The following is a 17,650-nucleotide window of genomic DNA, read 5'->3' on the forward strand; positions in this document are numbered from 1 at the left end:
CATTATTTATAGAGGTAAAGAAGTAGTGAGGAGACATTTGGAAGCAAACATGAACCTTGGGTAAGAAAAATCACAAATGCATTTTATTGTAAATATAATCCTCTAAACACATTATAGATAGAGTTCTTGGTAGTTTCTTGAAAAATAAAAAGTGAGCAATTACTTTCAAATAACCATCCTGTCAGGGAAGGAAATCTCATACTGAGGGAACATTGCAGTCATTAGCAAAGATTTCAACTCACAAAAAAACAGTATAGGCCTTTACTCGTGTTTTAGATGGTGGAGGAAAAAACAATTCCTAAATGCCTTGCTTATTAAGCTAGTTATGCATTTTGCTGCAGGTTGTAAAGAAGAAGAACATGCACAAGGGGCTCATAAGCATATTTTAGAGTTAGGGAATATCATTTACACCATACTTATATTGTCAATATCACCCCTAGAGAATAAGATTAAGCTTTAAACTTCTGTAAATCTACGCTTTTGCTCACCTTTGTATAATTTAATTTTTGATAAAATGAGACTCATATAAATGAATATTTGATTAAAAGATCAACCTAATAAAATAATACATTAATTTCAGAGAGATTTATTCAAATCTTGAAAATACATAGCACAGCGAAATACTATAAAGTGAGTTTGTGGTTTTCAGTGAAGTGCATTGAGTAGATTTTGAATTTTCTCTGTTCGAATGAAATTTTGACCAGGTCTTATTGTTTTTTCTGTGCAGCCTGAACACTGATGCCGGAGCTCCAACTGATCATAGGCACGAATAGGGTGCTGTAGCAGTTACCTGCTTATCTAGTGTTGTAAATTCTTTAGAATTCATACTCAAATCCTTAAAATATGGAACCTTTAATTACTGTTTGTTCATTACTGATAAATAGAACCTTACAAACACAGGACAAATGTCCTAGAGAATGGGCTTCACAGGTTTTTAGGGGATAGTCATAATAATGACTGAACACACTTTACACTTCTTTAACCTCTTTCTCTCAAGGAGCTCATAGTGCTTCAAAGACATTATCACATTAATTCACACAGAGTCCTAGTGGGGTAAGTAGGTGGAAGAATTTTTAAGACAGAGAAACTGCTATTTCTAAATAGTGTGAGACAAATTAAAATGCAGACACACCTACTTTAAGCTGCAATTACTGTGAAATAACTTCTTGTCTGACCTGGTATTTAACAGGAATTAGATCAGGTGGTAAATCATTTGTGCAAATGATCGATATTTGTTATCACTGCTTTGGAGCTCTCATTTCTAAAAGAAGCACTTGGCCTGTAGTGTTCTCTAAGAAAATATAAGGAGCTCTAGTTTTTAGATTTTACCACACCCAGTTTTTCCTTTGAACTGCTGATGGTGGAGCAAATCCTTTAACCCCTTTCTACTAGCACATTCCTGATTTGCAAAGAATGCAATGATAAAAACAGATACCCAAGCTGCTAAAAATACCCCTTTACTGTTTTCTTCTCTCTTCCCATCCCCAATCTTGCTTCCTCTTTATTAAGCTATTAATAAGCAAACAGGATGAAAAATCTACAGGCAAAAGAAAAGAGAAAGACAGATGGGTCAGTGAGATTATGGATATTTTCTACTGTTCACTCTCTGGTCTAGACATAGCCAGATTCCTAATGTGTTCAAATGATTAGGATCAAATGGGTCATTTGGCTTGAATTGTGCAGGAAATGGCCTCAGATGTTTTTAACTGTTTACTTAGAGGAGATCTGGCCATTGGCTGGGGGCAGATACCTGTTATCATCATTTTGATGCCTACTAAAAATCTAATAGAACAGCATTCCAATGTGTTATATGGTACTCTAATGACCAAAAAGATTTAATGCCCCTCCTAAAGTGCCCTCCTTACATTAAACAAAATCTAATCCGTTGTGTTGTTTTCACGTCTGCCCTAGCATTAAGTTCTGGTGTGACAGAAGCACCGAGCATCTTATGCAAAAGGCCAACTGAGTTTTTATCCATTTTCTAATAAGAGGTTCCCCATGGCAGTATATGCAATTTCTGCTGGAATGGCCGCCCACTCTAAACACTTAAAAATATTACATTAATTCATATCAATGTGACATTTCAGTAATTCCATGCTCTGAAGGAAGGTTTTCTAAAGCATAAGCATTTGGATTCTGGCATTCTTCATGGGCTGTAGAAGGTCTGCTTATATCGAGTAGGTGTACTGTTTTAGCTCAATTCAGTGAAATAATGCCAAATTAGAAATAAGTCACAGAGAAGGATTTGAAGCAAGTCAAATAAAAATGTTTATTAATATCAAATATCTGAAATAAATAACAATGACAGGTGACTAAAAATATAACATCCGAGAAAGTCTCATCATTAAATAGAATTTCCAAATGAACTAAGTCACTTCAAAATAAACTAAGGTCTTTTTTTTAAATAAGTAGATATGTTTAACTTACCTTGTTTGAACCATGAGGACTCCCCATGTGTATTTTTTTCTGGCCTTTTCCCATATATTTGCCTCGTTTATGATTCATGATTTTAGCTATTCCGGCTCATAAGTTTAGGATATATACCACAAAGGGCAAGTCTCACATTTACTTGAGTTTGGAGAAGCTATTTATGGCCCAGTAAAGATAACTCGATTGATTAGGAGAGGTTCATCTCCTGTATGGAGTGCCCACACTGACCTTCTGTGCCATGGCCTATGCCCACGTCAGGCAGTGCTGTGCTAAGGGAAGGACTGCATGGACCTTTGTTTTTACTTTAAAAATGGTCACATTTGTATGTATCAAATTCCTCTTTTTACCTATCTGATAAATCCCAAAGCAATAAACTCTGTCAGCTCCCCCCAAATATCAGTGTGTGTCCCTCTTTTTAAGTTCCCAAGCTCCATAACATTCCCTTGGAGAGACTTTGTTAGTTTCTCTTCCTAATCTTTAATCTTATTGACATCCAGAGTTCATATCAGATCATCTCTGTTTGGAGCTCAAGAACAAACCCTTTTAAGAATATGAAACATTCCATTACTAATTAGCTGTTTCCTGTTCCTAATGAAGTGAGCACACTGGGTCTGGATTAAAATTCAGCTACTACTCCTCTTTGTTTATGGTTCCAGATGTTTTTGGTTTATCTAGGAGATTACTTTGACAGCTACTACTAAGTGATAAATCACTCATATTATAGCTGAAATGCATTTTGAAATTGAAATGTGGCAAACTTTGAGATTGCTCCAAGGATCGGTGTCAGTTAGCAGTTCCTTACTGGCATCTTCCTTATGATCATTCAGTATTGGCACATGTAAAACAGTAACCAAATATGTGTCAACATTATACAGCATGCTACACAGGGGTCTATTTTGCTCCTGTCCTCAAAATTGGGAGAAAAAGTTTCACTACCATGAAATCTCAATTTATTGTATTCCGGTAGAAAAGTGGATTCACTTAATATTGTTTTCTTCTTGCTAGCCTAGTTTTTCTTTCAATTTTTGAGCAGCTGTGGGAGCTATTCCTAATAGGCCTTGTAAGCAGACACATAAAGGATGTGGGCAAATATTTCTGTCTCTAAATAAAGGCAAGAAATAAACATAACAAAAGTAGAAATTTTTGAGAAACTGCATTTTTCTAAAGGACAGATGGTGATTGTCTTTCGCTATTCATTGCTGAGTTCATGTACCCTTTTTAAGGGGACATAGTGTGTGCCATTGCTATCCAGTTTGTAATGTTCACAATTTGTGTTGCATGATTTAAGCTTTAGCTATAATGTATAAATTTCAATCCTGGTAAAATGACTGTCGTTTCATGTCGAAGAGCTTTCCTTTGACATTTAGGCTTTGTATACATAGGATGAGGTAGACTGGAGGACTAAGCAAATATTTGTCAATTCATCAGAGTAAATATTCTCAGACTCCACAAAGGAGCTGGAACAATTACCAGTGTCCAAAAATTCAAGCTCTGTTTTCTTCTGGTCCCTGGAAAACTTTTAGTGAATTCCATGGGCTTCTTGGGAAAAATGTCTGGTTGCCCTCTGATGAAGTCCAACCCTCCATGAGTCTGACTAACCCAAACCCCAATCTTTTATTCGTCTGTTACCTTACTACATCTTTATTTTTGGTTCTGAGGTATTATCTAGAAAATTCTGCTACTCACCATGATACCTTATACACAGAAAGAATAAAGATTTTAAAGATACTAAACCCAAGGTTTAAAAAGGGTATACTTTTCTTCTAATAAGCTTTGACCAGATTGATTTAATATTTTAGATTAGACATATTAGTCCAACAATGATAATGTCCTCTCCATTATATGTTAAAATAAACCACTTGACTCAGAAACATTATCTTTAAGTATTTCTCAAGCACAAGTAATGGATTTGTACTGATTCATCCACATTTCTTTTCCGACTTCGTTTGTAACCAAAAGCCAATCTTTGTAACACATCTAAATAGAGACTCGGGTTATAAGCCATTGCTGTGGAAAATAACAAGGTTTGACAAAAAGAGGTAGAATAAAATTTAAAAAACAAATTTCCAATAATAACTTTTACCCACCCAAATTAAATATTATCTAACTCTAGGATGGCATGGGCTCTTTTAATTGCTATCATTTAGAGGGATACCGGTTTGACTAAACACTGTAGCTAAAATGATAATTCGGAACTAGTCTCCCTTCATGCAGTATACACAGTCTCAGGGTCAACCCGGGAGAGGAAATTCTAAATGTACAAAGCTGTCATTATCTTAGATCATAACCAGATACTCTTTTCCCCCTGTTTTGGTAAACTATAGGAATTGTATTTCAGATGCACCATTATATACAAAAAGAAAAAGTAATATAGATTATTACAGACATTATAATATGGTTCATGAAGAGCCTTTATCAGTCTTCAATGTCTCCAGTGCTGTGGAAAGAAGAACAGAAGCTATAGCATGAAATTTGAAGGATCTTTGAAAACTGACAGATGAAAATATAGAAATGTTAAGAAATGTTAAATTTTACCAACACTAAATTGAGCCTGTTACATCAGATCATTTTAGGTTCCTGAAGATAGAAGTTTTAGTATTTTTAAGCACGTATCAGAATTATTCTTCATAAGAACTAACTTGTTTTCTTTTTTTTAAAGGAGGTAACTATTACTGTTTAGAAATGGCACAACAGTTTTATTCAGCCTGAAAGGTCCTCGCTGGCTTTACATAAATGAAGATGCTTGTGATTCCAGTTTATCTCTGAAACTATTCAACATGGAGTTATTTCAATTTTGTTTATCAGCAAAGCTTTGTTTACTGAAGGAGCTATTTAATCTATGTTACATTAAAAAAGAAAGAAACACGTGTACATTTTAAAAGCAATGATGTAAACTTTGTCCTTGCATTAGATAGACCAGTTTAAAAATATGAGCTAAATCCTAATGGCTAAAGTAACTTGACCATATTTGATGCTTTTCTATGCTCATTTCAACTTGGCTTTTTGTCTTTTAAATTAAAAAAAATGCAGTAGTGTGTTAGAGACTAGAAACTTATATGTATGGTTTCCCTGTTCTACTATACATAACGTTAAAGTACACCTTCTTTGTTAAAAATGTACTTGCTAAACTTCAGCATAAATAAAAACATTTTGACTTTGTCAATTGTCACTGAGTATTTATTTTCAAACTGCCATCTGCAGCCATTGAAACATATAGTAGAGTCAATGCAAATCAAAATACAGGAACTAGCAAGATGTTTGCAAATCTTCCTCTAGTTTTGTTATTTTCAAGCAGATATGAACACAGTTCTTATTTTAGTTCATCTGTTTAAGCAGGATGATATTCCCGTCCTCGATTGTTATATTGATTCACACTGGATTGCCTTTTCCTAGCTATGTGTGCTTAGTGAGCCTGCTTCCAGGAGGAAGGGTTACACTGGGAAGCAGGAAAAATGGGTGCACCAAGAACTGGAAAATATTTTCCGAGCATCTGTTATCGTCAAAAGTTTATTCTAGAGCCACCTACACTAAAAAGCAAACAAAACTGAAGGGGTATGTATCTTCTCTGGCCCCCCAAAATATCAAGTCTCTTTGTATATCCAAGTGCCCATCACAGTGTGGTGAAAAACCAAGGCCAGTGATAGCCCTGCCCTACAGTTTATTTAATCTGTGCTCTTAGCTTCTCTTGGTTCACTTCTGGTGAAACGCTGGAGCTCACTCAAATTCTGGTTGATAATAAAACCTCTCAGGTTTTCCTCTGAAGTGGCAGCGACACTCCCACTCCTTGCCTATCTTTTGAAATGTATTGTATCTCACAGTATTATTCTAGCTGGTCACCCAATGACTAGGTCTTCTACTTTGGAACCATGTTGGTAAATCCACAGATGTTTCTTCTCACTATCATGTCCACACCGTCCTTGTTTATGGAAATCTTGAGAGTTCTGACAGGACTATAAGCTCTTTCTGTGTTGTAAAGGACAAAGATCTCTAAGATTTTTGTTTGCTAAGCAGGCCTGCTCTGGTAGCATACTATAGCCCCTGCCATAACACACAAAGCAAGTCCTCAATAGGCAGACATATGATATTCAGGCTTGCACTATTTAAAAGTCAATCTAACAATCACAGAAAGCATGTGCTAGTAGCTGCCCTACTTTCAGGTGCTCTGGTGCCTAATGCTGCCTGTGGGTTTATCTCACCTGGTAGCAATTATTTGCACCGGCTTAACATCAATGGGCATAATTTGATTTTGGGTCTCATGGATGGTTAGGACTTCTAAGGAAGTGAAAGCAATTATAGGAATCTTCTGGTTATTTGAAAGCCCACTTAATTGACCCATCAGAAGAAACTGAGACAGAAAAATATTGGGAGTGAGGCCCACCATGTACCTTCAAGTTTACTGGGATAGGATTGCTTGTCATTTCACTGCTACCCCTTGACAACTCTTCCACATCCTCCTCTTCACAACCACCTCCCTCCTCCAAAAGCACAGGAACCTTAGCCTTAAGAAAAGGAACTGGGTCAAGGCTAAGAATTCCATCATTGCTGGATGGTGGTTTCACTGTATATCAATTCTTTCTCAGTAAATGCTTTTATCCTAGGGTTGGGAGGATCCACATTACGTTATTTTCCTATGCACTCTCTTTGGAGAAAATACAGTTTATGTTCATCCTGGGAATATGGCTGTAGCAGTTGGATCAGCCTCAAGCAAATCCTATGGTCTCTGACTTCCTTAAATTGCCTAATCATGGAGTAGGGGTGAGGGATTACAGCTGCTCCCACCACCAGACATACTCATAACACTGTCATCTATAATTACAATCCTAGTCTGAGTGTCTTCCCATTCCTTACAAGTCACCTAACCTTTTTGCCAGATACAGCTGTTTTTGTTCTTCCCAACATATGCCATTCACATATACTGCTATTTATATATAACTGAACCCCTATGTATTAGGTTATAAAGGCCTCTCTCACCCAGCAAACACTAGCTTTGTGCCCTCTTACTTAGGGATAGGTGTCGATGTAGATGGTGTTCTAAAAATAATTTAAAATAGAATATGAGATTAGGGAGTGATTGGGAGCGTCTATAAAGACCATCAAATGTCCGATATATCAAAAGGAGGCAAACAATTACTATTTGAAGAATTACAATGTCAAGGAGCTGCTGCTTTTGTTAGACAGCTGTCAGCATTATAAAGATCAAAAGTGATATTGAATTAAAATTTACCACTTCAGCTTGAACTTGGAGGAAAACTACCCCCAATCACAAACATAGCTAAATGACTCCCTCCTTTAAAATTATAGAAATCTGTCAGATATTACAGGCAAAGTAAAAGGAATCAGCATAGTTTTTATTCCTATTTGTATTTGTGTGCACACACAGAGGATATATGCACAAAACACTCCTGCTTCCCTTTGTCAATGAATTACTGAAATCAAACCTGGGCATTTGTCCAGTTTCACCTGATTCAACTCTCTCTTAAAGCATGTGAGTAGCTAAATTATGAGATGTAAAGCAAATGTGAGGTATGAAGATAGTAGGCAATCATTGGGAGGGGAGGTAGTCATTTTGAATATAAAATGCCCAGATTATAATAATTATTCTGAAGCTCAGCTCTTTAGTTTTCTGAACAAAAAGTCCCCTCTCCTGACCCCAACTGGCCATGTAAGAGTTCATTTTTTAAACCTCTATCAATTACCCTGCAATCCTTCCCTAAAGTTTCTAGGTTTAAACTGAACGATAGTCCAACTGAGAACACAACCATGGAACCCTGTTTTATGTTCTCATACATTAGAAGTATGGGAGGCAGAAGCTCCAGAAAGGCAATTGTACTAATTTTAAAGCTCCTTGATTATCAGACATATTTATTAATATCTTCAGAATTATCTATGCCTCATGGACAACTTCTCTCACTTATTCAAATAAGAGAGCTACAATAACCACAAATGCATTTGAACTCAACGAATAAACATTTTAGGGCATTACACAATAACTCATTATGCTCTCATGGGGAGAATATTTCTTCACTTTTGGGTGCTTTTTTAAATGCATGAAACCCATAATCTTTTGTGTAATATTTGTGCTAAAATTAGGTAGAGTATGCCTCTTGGGTTGTCATGCCATTTATGAGATTAGCGGTATGTAAAGATCTTAGAAGTTCCAGAGCAACACTAACACACCTCAAAATCTATCTTAATTAGTCAAACAGGAGCATTAAAATTAAGTGTTTAGGTATAATTTTGTGTCTGACATAGAAAAGGATACTTTATATAGCAAGAAAATTCTAATAGAAATGAGAAAACAGAATTCACATTATAAACGATTAAAAATCACTACAAATGTTAGATAATTTAATGCCAATATGTATGGTACAGAGATAAAGAAGGAAACACATGTTATGGGCAAGAATAATGGGTAGGTTTTGTGAAACTTGATTACAGCCCTAAATAACAAGAAGGATTTGTGGGAAGAGGACAATGGTAAGAGTTCAGTACCAGCTAAGCCCCAGGGTAAGAAAGTAAAATGGTATGTACTATTCATGGAACAGAAAGAAATTCACTCTAAGAAAGCACAGACTTCTTATCCAGCTTTAGTGGGAGGTAAGATTTGATAGTTAAAATGGGGCTATATTATAGAACAGTGTGAGTAGGTAGTATTGAACATATAACAGCAACTCATTTGGAACATCAATCTGAGAGCAGTGTGGGATAAAGTGATTGGAGAAGTTTCAGGAAGAGAGACAATTACATGGCATAAAATAGCACTTTTATGTTTTTCTCTACATGTTTTTAATTTAAAAGGAGAATTCAGCATAATCAAGGATGGTACACATGCTATCAATTTTCACAGATGCTTAACAATCCTAGCTAACTATGAGAATGTGAGGTGTTCCACGGGTCAATCAACATAAACTGTTCTTGGCAAGGTTTAACATTTGCATTTAAGCTTCCACAAATATCTATAAAATCATAAGCCAGAAATGGAGTTTTATTTGAAATAAAAAATTTCATCTGAAATCTCAATCAATCTAGTATTTTCAACTTTACTAATGTAGATCATCCCTGAATTCTAAGTGTCATTACAACTGAACATCTTTTATACGTGAACCATGGCATCAGCTAGGCCTCATCTCCATTTCTACCCTCCAAAGTCTCACTCCTTTTACTACTTTTAAACATAGGGTTTTTTGCCACCTTAAGAAGACAAAGTCCGACTGAAATCTTCTTACCACCTGTACTTCCCTGACCAAGCTAACCCCAAAGTCAGAGCCCCTACAATATTTACAGTCCCATTAAAGTCCTTGCTCCTATCAGCCAGCATACTGAAATGAGGAAGAATAATTATATGTCCTGCTACTAAGAATGCACTGGGTGCTGTATCTTTGGAGTTTAATACAGAATTCAGAACGAGGCAGATTTTTTTTTTTTTCCCATGGACAAATGATTAGCTTTGACAGACAGTTGGGGGTTTGAAGCACAGATGGTTCTATGTTTCCTGGAGAAAAAGACATCTCACTTGCAACTTGAAGGACAAACACAGTTCACTAGAGGAAGAAAGGTCAGGCCACCTGCAAGCAAATATGCAATTTACTTCCAGAAAAATGCCACTTTTATTCCCCTAAAGTTCTTTCATCTTTAATATCTTGGTGCTCCAGGAAGAAATAAACCTAAAGTCTCCTCTTATTTCTTTTTCCCCTTAATTTTTCTCTCCTCTGTATCCAATAGTTTGAACACAGTAGTAGAGAGTAGAATGGTGGTTACTAGATGCTGGGGGTTGGGAGTGTGAATGGGGAAAGGGGAAATGTTGGTCAAATAGTATAAAATTTCAGTTATACACTAGAAATAAGTTTTAGTGTTCAATTTCACAGCATTGTAACCTTAGTTAATAATGCATTGTTTATCTCGAAATTGCTAAAATAATAGATTTTAAATGTCCTCACTGCAAAAATTAAGTAAGTGAGGTGATGGATATGTTAACTGGCTGGATTTAATTATTCCACTATGTATACACATATGAAAAGATCACATTTTCCTATAAAATGTACAATTACTATTTTGCATTTAAAGGAAAATAAAATTAAAAAAATAAAGGTGGCTCCACGTACTAAGTTCTCACTCTATAGCCCATAGGGTTTGATGGGTTTTAAAGCCCCTAAAAGCTTCCAGTGCTTTAACTGCCCATTATTTCTCCCAGGTTAACCACTCATTCTTAGTTCTTATAATATCTGCAACTATGTGAAGGTAAAAAATGTCTTATTCTCTTGGTATTTGTGAATGACTAGTTTAACCTAGAGTGACTAAAACCATAGCACATATTTGTAGCAATTTGCATTTGATAAATTGTCTTCACACAAATCATTTCATTCGATATCAGTTATTCAACATGTTTCTAAGGGAATGTACTTTCCTTTATTTTCATATATTCCCCTATTGTACAACCTTGACTCTTGTAAGAGCTCTTCTCCACGAAGTATGACATGAGTGATACAGGTCTCAGGGATAGATACTCAAGCTCATTAAATTTTAATAGGTGTAAAATTTATGTCTTTATGTCAGAGCCAACAGGCATACATACTACGTTTTTAGACCAGAGACTTTGTGAACAATCTTTCAGGCTCCCAGGCTGATTTACTTATTTCTGAACTTAGAAGCTAATTCTGAATATATATGACCAGAAATCAGAAAGTCAGGCAATTCAAAATTGCTACCAAAGTAACAAAATATTGTCTTACTGGTACACGAACACTTTTGGTCTTACACTTCCAAGTGTCTGCTGGATATATTCATTCAGATATAATAATGAAGGGCATGAAATATATTCAAAATAACATTTTTGATCTTCTCTTTCAAACATGCCCCTTTTGGAATAATCCTTTTCTTAGTTAATGCATAACCATCACTGAATCTCTCCAGCTAGAAACCTCAGAGACATTCTGAATTTTTCCTTTGACTTATAACCAACATCTAGTCATCGAATACTATCACATCTACCTCAGAAATATATTTCAAAATCATTTCCCTTCCAATTGCTATTATCTTAATTTAAACCTCTATTATCTCCTACCTGAAGAATTTCAGTCCAACTCGTCTTTTAGGTAGTAGTCTTTTCAACTGCATGCTATCATAACCAAACTACTAGAGGGCTCTTCCTAGGATTTTATTAGGGTCATGTTATTATTAGTCTTAAACCATTAATGCCTCCTCCCTAATTGGGGATGGCATACAAGGCAGTCTTACTTTTTAAATCTCAATTCCTGCTACATCCCCTCGTATGCTAAACATACACCCACAACCTACACAATGTATATATTTAATGCTTCCATTTCCTTAAATCTCATGCTCTCTTTGCCTAAAATGATCAGGACCCAGGACCAGTTACATAATTCCTGGGGGTGAGTGCAAAAGGAAAATGTGGAATCCCTTGTTTAAAAAGCAAGAAATAAGTGCCATTAAATTTATATATAAAGGTTTTCCCTTTCTGCCATGTTCTCTTTTTCTTGCTAACATTTTTTTAAATCGCAATTTAATGTCATTCTATGAAAAATATAAATTTTTACCACAAATTTGTCATTCAATTTTATTTTTGTGTGAAGCCAGTTTTAAATGCCAAAGCCAGCCCTGTCAGTATCTGTTTCCCATCTTGTGTACTCCTTTGAGACCGAGTACATTCACTTGCCTTCTGCGGAAGAAAGGTCCATTTATTTTTAATCTGCTTAGTAACCTATACATTTTTCCCTGTCAAAGAACACAGGCTTTTGAAACAGAGAAACTTAGGTTTGAATCTCAATTCTGTCTCTGACATAAAATATATATATATACACCCACCCTGAGCCTTAATTTCCTTGTCTGAAATGTAGAGAATACTACCCACAGGATTTATATAGGATTAAAGGAGTTGAAGTACTTAAATAATTTGAACAATGTCTAGTACAAAGGAGGCAACTACTAAATGGTAGCTTTTAATTTATTATTGGCCTGTGACATTATACTAGAATTATTTTCAATTGTATTTGTCTCCCCACTGGACTCAAGATTGTCTTTATTACTCTGTAACTCTCCTAATATCTACCATAGCATGCAGCACCCCCAATACAAAATGAATTAATGAACTAATGCTTTTATTGAACACTTAGCGCAGAATCTGGTACATAGTACTCATTCTTTTAGTGTTTGTCGTATTATTTGTGAAGAGATGGTTTAATGTTTCCACCACCTTGACTTACATTTCACTTGAAGTTGATATTGACTGCTACAGATGCACAGCAACTTCCAATTGTGTCTCCTTCTGCTCAAAACAAATAATTTTCTAGAACTCATACAAACGGTTATTCACTTACCTCCTGTATTTTGCTAAAATCAGAATTCTCAAAGGCATCCAAAATTAGGAAGCAAGGGATGAGTTTGGGAGAAACAAAAGGCAGAAGTATTCCTTCACTCTCTAATTTTTAAAAAGAAAGCATTGGCCAGGCGTGGTGGATTATGCCTGTAACCCCAGCATGAGATTTGGGAGGCCAAGGTGGGTGAATCATGAGGTCAGGAGATCCAGACCATCCTGGATATCATGGTGAAATCCCGACTCTACTAAAAATACAAAAAATTCGCCAGGCATGGTGGCACGCGCCTGTAGTCCCAGCTACTTGGGAGGCTGAGGCAAGAGAAACACCTGAACCCAGGAGGCGAAAGTTGCTGAGATTGCGCCACTGCACTCCATCCTGGGAGACAGAGCGAGACTCTGTCTCAATTAAAAAAAAAAAGGGAGGGGGGAGCATTGAGGTGAGGAGAGTCTCTACAAAATGTTTCCAGTGATTTCTACTTTACATTTTGAGGGTGTTGGGGTTTTTTTGTTTTTTTAAAAGGATTTCTGAATTAGGCTATGATATATATACATATATATACACATATACATATACATACACATATATATACATATATCATATGTGTATATATATATCATAGCCTAATTCAGAAATCCTTTTATATATATATATATATTAGAGCCAGTTGCCATGTGGAAGGCTTTGTGTGTGTTTTGTTATTGTTTTAAGACTAGCTCTCAGACTTCCATAGTAAAATAAAAAGATAGGATAAAGCATTGTTCTAAATTCCAGATTTTCAGCGTTCCTATTACACTCGAATAGTAAAATAAAATGCTGTTAGGATTACATCTGATATTCTGTCACCGAGCAGCCAGTTTTTCAACACACCTAGAATATCAGCCCAGGGCCATCTGTATTGATATCCTTCTGTGAACTCTTAGCATGAAACTTCGGGGCACAAGTCTGTCAATCAGTTCTCACGGTTATTGCTGATTGCTAGAATGAACACTACTATTTCCTCTTATGACTGATCTCCCAGTGCATTTACACTGGCGTAATTTAGGGAATAAAAGTAAAGTTTAATGGAAAATGTTTCACAGAGAACTTTGAGAACTAAATGTCTGTATTTTCTTTAACATCTCTGAGGGATGTAAAACAGGTTTAGAGGGAAAGTACTGTAATCATAGTACTTCCCCTCAAAACCTGCTTTACATTTTTGTAAACTACACCGATATTGGCTTGATATGTCCTTGATTTCTAATTTGTCCCTCTAAAAATAATTTAAAATGTCAAACTACTGGCAAATGAGGTTTAGGGAATTGATAAGTTTCACAGAAGAAACCTGTTGCTAAATTCTTATTAGCTTGCTGCTGATATATATTGACAGGCCGGGGTATGAAGCGAAAATATTTCAACTTTATCCAAATAGCTTGTAACTAATATTTTCTTTTGCTGAATTTTCTCATACTCTCAATAAGAGCAAATTAGGATTATCTGTGGGCAATGATTGATTCCTAAATATGACATTCAAATTAATTAATATGAATCCAACCATTTTCTCTTTGTAACTCCCATGAAACACGCTGCCACAACATATCTCTACACCATGAACATTTGTATTTCAGCAATGTCAAAGTGCTCTGGAATAGTAATGCTTCTCAGTGGGATTTTCTTTCCAGGTGAATATCTCGCTATAGGAGGGAGCCCCCAGTGATGAGTATAGAAAAGAGTAAAGCATATATGTGTGATTGCAATCTAGAAAGATCACTTGCAGAAGTTGTAAAGCACCACAGCAACTTTCACGCCATAAAAGCATAACTCCAATGGATGGCCATCTCCACAGCATTACCCATTATGCAATTAAATATTTAAAATATGTATTTGTAACACGGTCTGTCTCACAGTGCCTGACGACAAATTGCAGCAACGGAGTGCTACCGAAGGCATTTCGATTTATTTTTTATAAAAGAAAAATTTCTTATCAGACAACAATCTTCAGTGAAAAAAACTGAGGACAAAGCACATTACTGTTATCCAGTACTAAGTTAGTCTACCTTGAAAATTAAAATAGCTCTAGTTACTGTGTACCGATTAAAACTCAAAAGTATACTGAATAGGCGGGGCACGGTGGTTCACGCCTGTAATTCCAGCACTTTGGGAGACCAAGGCCGGCAGATCACGAGGTCAGGAGATCGAGACCATCCTGGTTAACACAGTGAAAACCCGCCTCTACTAAAAATACAAAAAATTAGCCGGGTATGGTGGCAGGCGCCTGTAGTCCCAGCTACTCGGGAGACTGATGCAGGAGAATGGCATGAACCTAGGAGGAGGAGCTTGCAGTGAGCCGAGATCACACCACTGCACTCCAGCCTGGGTGACACAGTGAGACACCGTCAAAAAAAAAAAAAATAAAAATATATATATATATATATATATACACACACACACACACACACACACACACAGAATATTAGATTTCTCTAACTAAAAGGTAGTCATCAGCATCACTATCATCATCAGAACAGGCATATTTGAACTATGAATTATCCAAAGTAGTTACTAAAGGAAAATTTCATTGATAATTGATGTATGGCACATAATGAGTACACTCTCTAATAACATGATGTATTTTGGCTGCTGTGCAGTATAACCATAGACATAAAAATGTTACTATAATATATTATAGGCCTTCAAATGCATATAATACCATACTATATGAGCAGATCCAGGAATGTTTTGAAACACAGTCACTGTATAATGTTTTAGTATATAGCCATGATGACAGTGAAAAATTATGGCTAAAGCATCAATTATTTGATAAACCCATACGTTGTTAACATGCATGTACACATATATCTACAAAGACAATAACATATGCTTCTGAAGGAGAGAAAAAAGAGTAGATTGGTTTAAATATATATAAATGTACATACATACCTCTATCTGCATAATTTTATGTTTGTGGTTGTAGAATATTACAAAAAATAATAATGAAACATTTTGTTTAAGAATGACAATAATTTTCTTCATTAGAAGATATTTTAAATGTGTCTACATGGAATTTGAAAACTTAATGACTGCTAAATTTTTCATTGGCAAATGTTTCAAATATTAGATTTTTCAAATCTAATAGTAATAATAATATTAGATATTTCAAATTGTAGTAGTGATAATATTAGACTTAACCACAAAAGTCATTAAACTAAAACATATTAATATCTATATCATATTATAAAGAGAAAGGCCTTTGGAGGCATAACTTTTGAGGCAGAAGCCATAAAGGTAAATAAAGACTGATGGATTTGGCTCTTAGCAGTCAACCACACCTGTATGTAAAACACACTACAAAACAAAAATTGAAAGACAACAACAGATAAAACATTTGCAATATAGACAGATGAAGAGTTAATAATTGTAATATATAAAGAGTTATTGCTAATCAATAAAAAACTGTCAAATGAAAATGGATATTTAATCAATTTATTTTTAAAAAGATATAAATTTGAAACTTATTTACCTCACATATTAAAATTCAAGTTGAAATGAGAGGGCTTCCTTTTATCTATAATATTGACAAGAATAAAAAAAAAAATCATTATGGCCAGAGTTAATGAAGTTGTGTGGAAAAAGTCACACACTGCAGTTGATAGGGTTTATTGTTAAATTTGGGGGAGATAACTTGTCAATATGCTTCAAAAGCCATATAAATGTGCTTATCCTTTAGCTTTGTACTTGTTCTATTATAAATATGCTTGTTGTAACTGTACAAAAATGAATGACAAAGTTATTCACAGTAACTTTTTTTCTATCAAGAGAAAATGGAATAAACCTTAAATCTTACATAGATACAAATTTTAAAAATTATGGCATCTTCATGAGGAGACTGAACTGTAGTCATTTTTTATATTAATGGGCTCAAGAAGAGGTGTACAATATATAAATTAGGGAAAAATCAAACTACAAAATTTTATATGCCATAATCACACACACATTGTAAGGTTGGAAATGGTATTATAAATAGAGGTGATTTTCTTATTTGAATTTTCTAACTTTGCTATAATGAATACTAAATGTTATGATAAGTATTTAAAGTTTTTGAAGATAAAAACGTGTATTAATAAAACATTGTGCTAAGGAAATCCATAACTAGGATCAGCATATTATATTACTCAGCATGGGTCCTGATTAATTCAGATAACTTTGTCTGTAAAAGTTAGATGCCGATTTATAAAATGCATGGACATTCTCAATTGCAGTGTTATTTCAATAAAATTTACTGTTTTTTTCTTATTAGAAAAACAATATTATCTCTTTGTTAATGTTTAAAACATGTGAAGGGAGAAATAAAATAAAATTTGCCAATAATTTAACCATCAATATATGATCACCAATAACCTTTGATTTATATCCTTTTCACCTTGTTTCTAGATGTTCTTGAGATAACATACAAATATAGATCTAAAAAGATTTTACAAAATTAGAATCATATTATGCATATTTTGAAGACAGCATAGAATTGGGACTTGATTTTTTATCCACTCTGACAATCTGTGCCTTTTCATTGGTGTATTTAGACCATTCCTATATAAAGAGATTATAAATATAGTTGGTTTAATATTACCATATTTTTAAATATATTTAATTTGTTACCTTTGTTCTTTGTTTCTCATTTTGTCTTTTACTCTTCTGCTTTCTCTGGTTTTAAATGAGTATTTTGTATGATTCTAATGTTTTCTTACTTAGGATTTCAACTCAACTTATCTTTTAAATTTTAAGTGGGTGTCCTGATCTTCTTATGTAGATCAGAATTTATGGTCTATATAATTTTCTTTCTCTCTAAACAACTTTCAACATTTCTGGCAAGGCATGTCTATTGGTGACTAATTTTCTCAATCTTTTGTTTGTCT

General features: G+C 34.9%; 1 protein-coding gene across 1 annotated transcript in view; it reads left to right on the plus strand.

Moving 5' to 3' along the window:
- DACH2 (dachshund family transcription factor 2) overlaps window positions 1–5,589 on the plus strand; it is a 691,023-nt gene extending 685,434 nt beyond the window's left edge. The window contains exon 12 of the mRNA XM_050776357.1: window positions 5,090–5,589. Within this exon, the coding sequence (XP_050632314.1) occupies window positions 5,090–5,139 (50 nt within the window). The 3' untranslated portion in view covers window positions 5,140–5,589. The remainder of the gene's footprint in view (window positions 1–5,089) is intronic.
- Window positions 5,590–17,650: the final 12,061 nt, after the last annotated feature.

This window comes from Macaca thibetana, chromosome X (genome assembly GCF_024542745.1).
Source record: "Macaca thibetana thibetana isolate TM-01 chromosome X, ASM2454274v1, whole genome shotgun sequence".
Lineage (NCBI taxonomy): Eukaryota > Metazoa > Chordata > Mammalia > Primates > Cercopithecidae > Macaca > Macaca thibetana.